The sequence below is a fragment of the Poecilia reticulata genome, linkage group LG10 (assembly GCF_000633615.1).
Source record: "Poecilia reticulata strain Guanapo linkage group LG10, Guppy_female_1.0+MT, whole genome shotgun sequence".
NCBI classification, from domain to species: domain Eukaryota; kingdom Metazoa; phylum Chordata; class Actinopteri; order Cyprinodontiformes; family Poeciliidae; genus Poecilia; species Poecilia reticulata.
This window is the reverse complement of record NC_024340.1, coordinates 23,499,147-23,500,621: the sequence shown is the minus strand read 5'-3', so window position 1 is coordinate 23,500,621 and position 1,475 is coordinate 23,499,147. Positions and strand designations below refer to the sequence as shown.

The following is a 1,475-nucleotide window of genomic DNA, read 5'->3' as shown; positions in this document are numbered from 1 at the left end:
TTTAATTGGACGTATACATGGAGCAGCCAGTCTGGTGCCTGTCTTGTCATAAAGAAGTCAACATGAAGGGGTGTAAGGCAATTCAAGTTTATTTGTGCTGCACTTTTATTTAATGAAACATTGTTGTAAAACAGAGAATAATTTATAGAAGAAAAAACAGCAAGTAATAAAACCCTCATATAAAGGATTTTATATAAGGTTTTGACATTTCTCATCAAACAGGGTGACAAACACATTCAGCCTCTTCGACAGGATGCCCTCCAAAGTCTCCAAGGTCATCTGCCTCACATCATAGCCTCGTATCGAAGGCTTCACTGCATTATTAACAGGCACAATCTCCTGTCCGCTGTTGGCATCATTTCTTCCCACTGCAGCATATGTAGGAAAGAGCTGCTTCATCCCCGTAGGGAGGTTCGGTTTGAATTTGGGGCAGCAGTAAGCTGACCACATGTACTCAGGAACAGACACTCTGTTGTTGATCCAGTGCGTCTCTGATTCGTAAGGCATGGCACCAGTGATTACGTACATTTCCCCGGTGCAGAAGTTCTTGTACCTCTCCAACACCTCRTTCTCCAGTGTGCTCCATGGGCCAGAGTTGGAGCCGATCTGCTGAGGCACTATGTTTGTCAGAGTAAAGGTGGATTTTCTGTCTTCCATCGTCCCCTGGTGCAAACTGGGACAGAGGTGTCCTTTGGAGAAGTTGGAGTTCCTGTAGTCTTGGAGGACCGCTTGGCTTTCAACCACGTTCTGGTCAACGATTTTATTAAAACGTCTCATTTCAGGACTGGCACCGGAAAACGCCAACTGCAAACAGAACACAAATGATTTAACGATTGATTCAATTAATTACCTGATTCATTTAACAAACTACAACACTCTGACCGTAGACACAAACATTGTTTTAGGATACATTCAGTTGTTTTTTCCACATTAAATGTTTCACATGCATTTCACATTTTGCATGTGAAATGCAAAAACATTTTGCATTTCACATGCAAAATGTTTTTGAAAACGTAATCTACATTTGAACGAGGCATCTGGGTAGAAATAGCCAGAAATTGTGCTGATGTAAGAGTCGCATAACGTCAATATATTTCTAGAAGTGGAAGTAACATGGAGTTGATTAAAAAATAAAATTACTCATGTAAGAATATTAAAAATGTTCAGTAAAAACGTTACTTAAGCACTGAATACTTGAGTAAGACTGTTTAAGTCGATTTGCAAAATGTAACAATCATACAGGAAAAGTGTAAAATGATGTGTTGTTTCTGGTACTTAAAACAATAAAATAAAATTTAAAACATTTAAAATAACTGATTCAGGTAAAATAAAAACTCATTTCCAAAACTACTACCTTCGTTGGGTAATGTGTTAGAACAGTGCAAAGTAGTTCTTGTGACAATATCTACTATTTGGTCTCCAAATGACACAAAAGGTTTAACAGATACAAAATAACATCAGAACAACAAAGTGTG

The 1,475-nt window shown here is 38.3% G+C and overlaps 1 protein-coding gene across 1 annotated transcript; it reads right to left on the bottom strand.

Moving 5' to 3' along the window:
- Positions 1-177: 177 nt before the first annotated feature.
- Positions 178-897, bottom strand: LOC103471742 (uncharacterized). Its single transcript, XM_008420924.2, has 2 exons — positions 883-897; positions 178-804 (listed from the first exon to the last, which is right to left on the bottom strand). The coding sequence occupies exons 1-2, from the start codon at positions 895-897 to the stop codon at positions 190-192; spliced, it is 630 nt and encodes a 209-aa protein (XP_008419146.1). The 3' UTR covers positions 178-189.
- Positions 898-1,475: the final 578 nt, after the last annotated feature.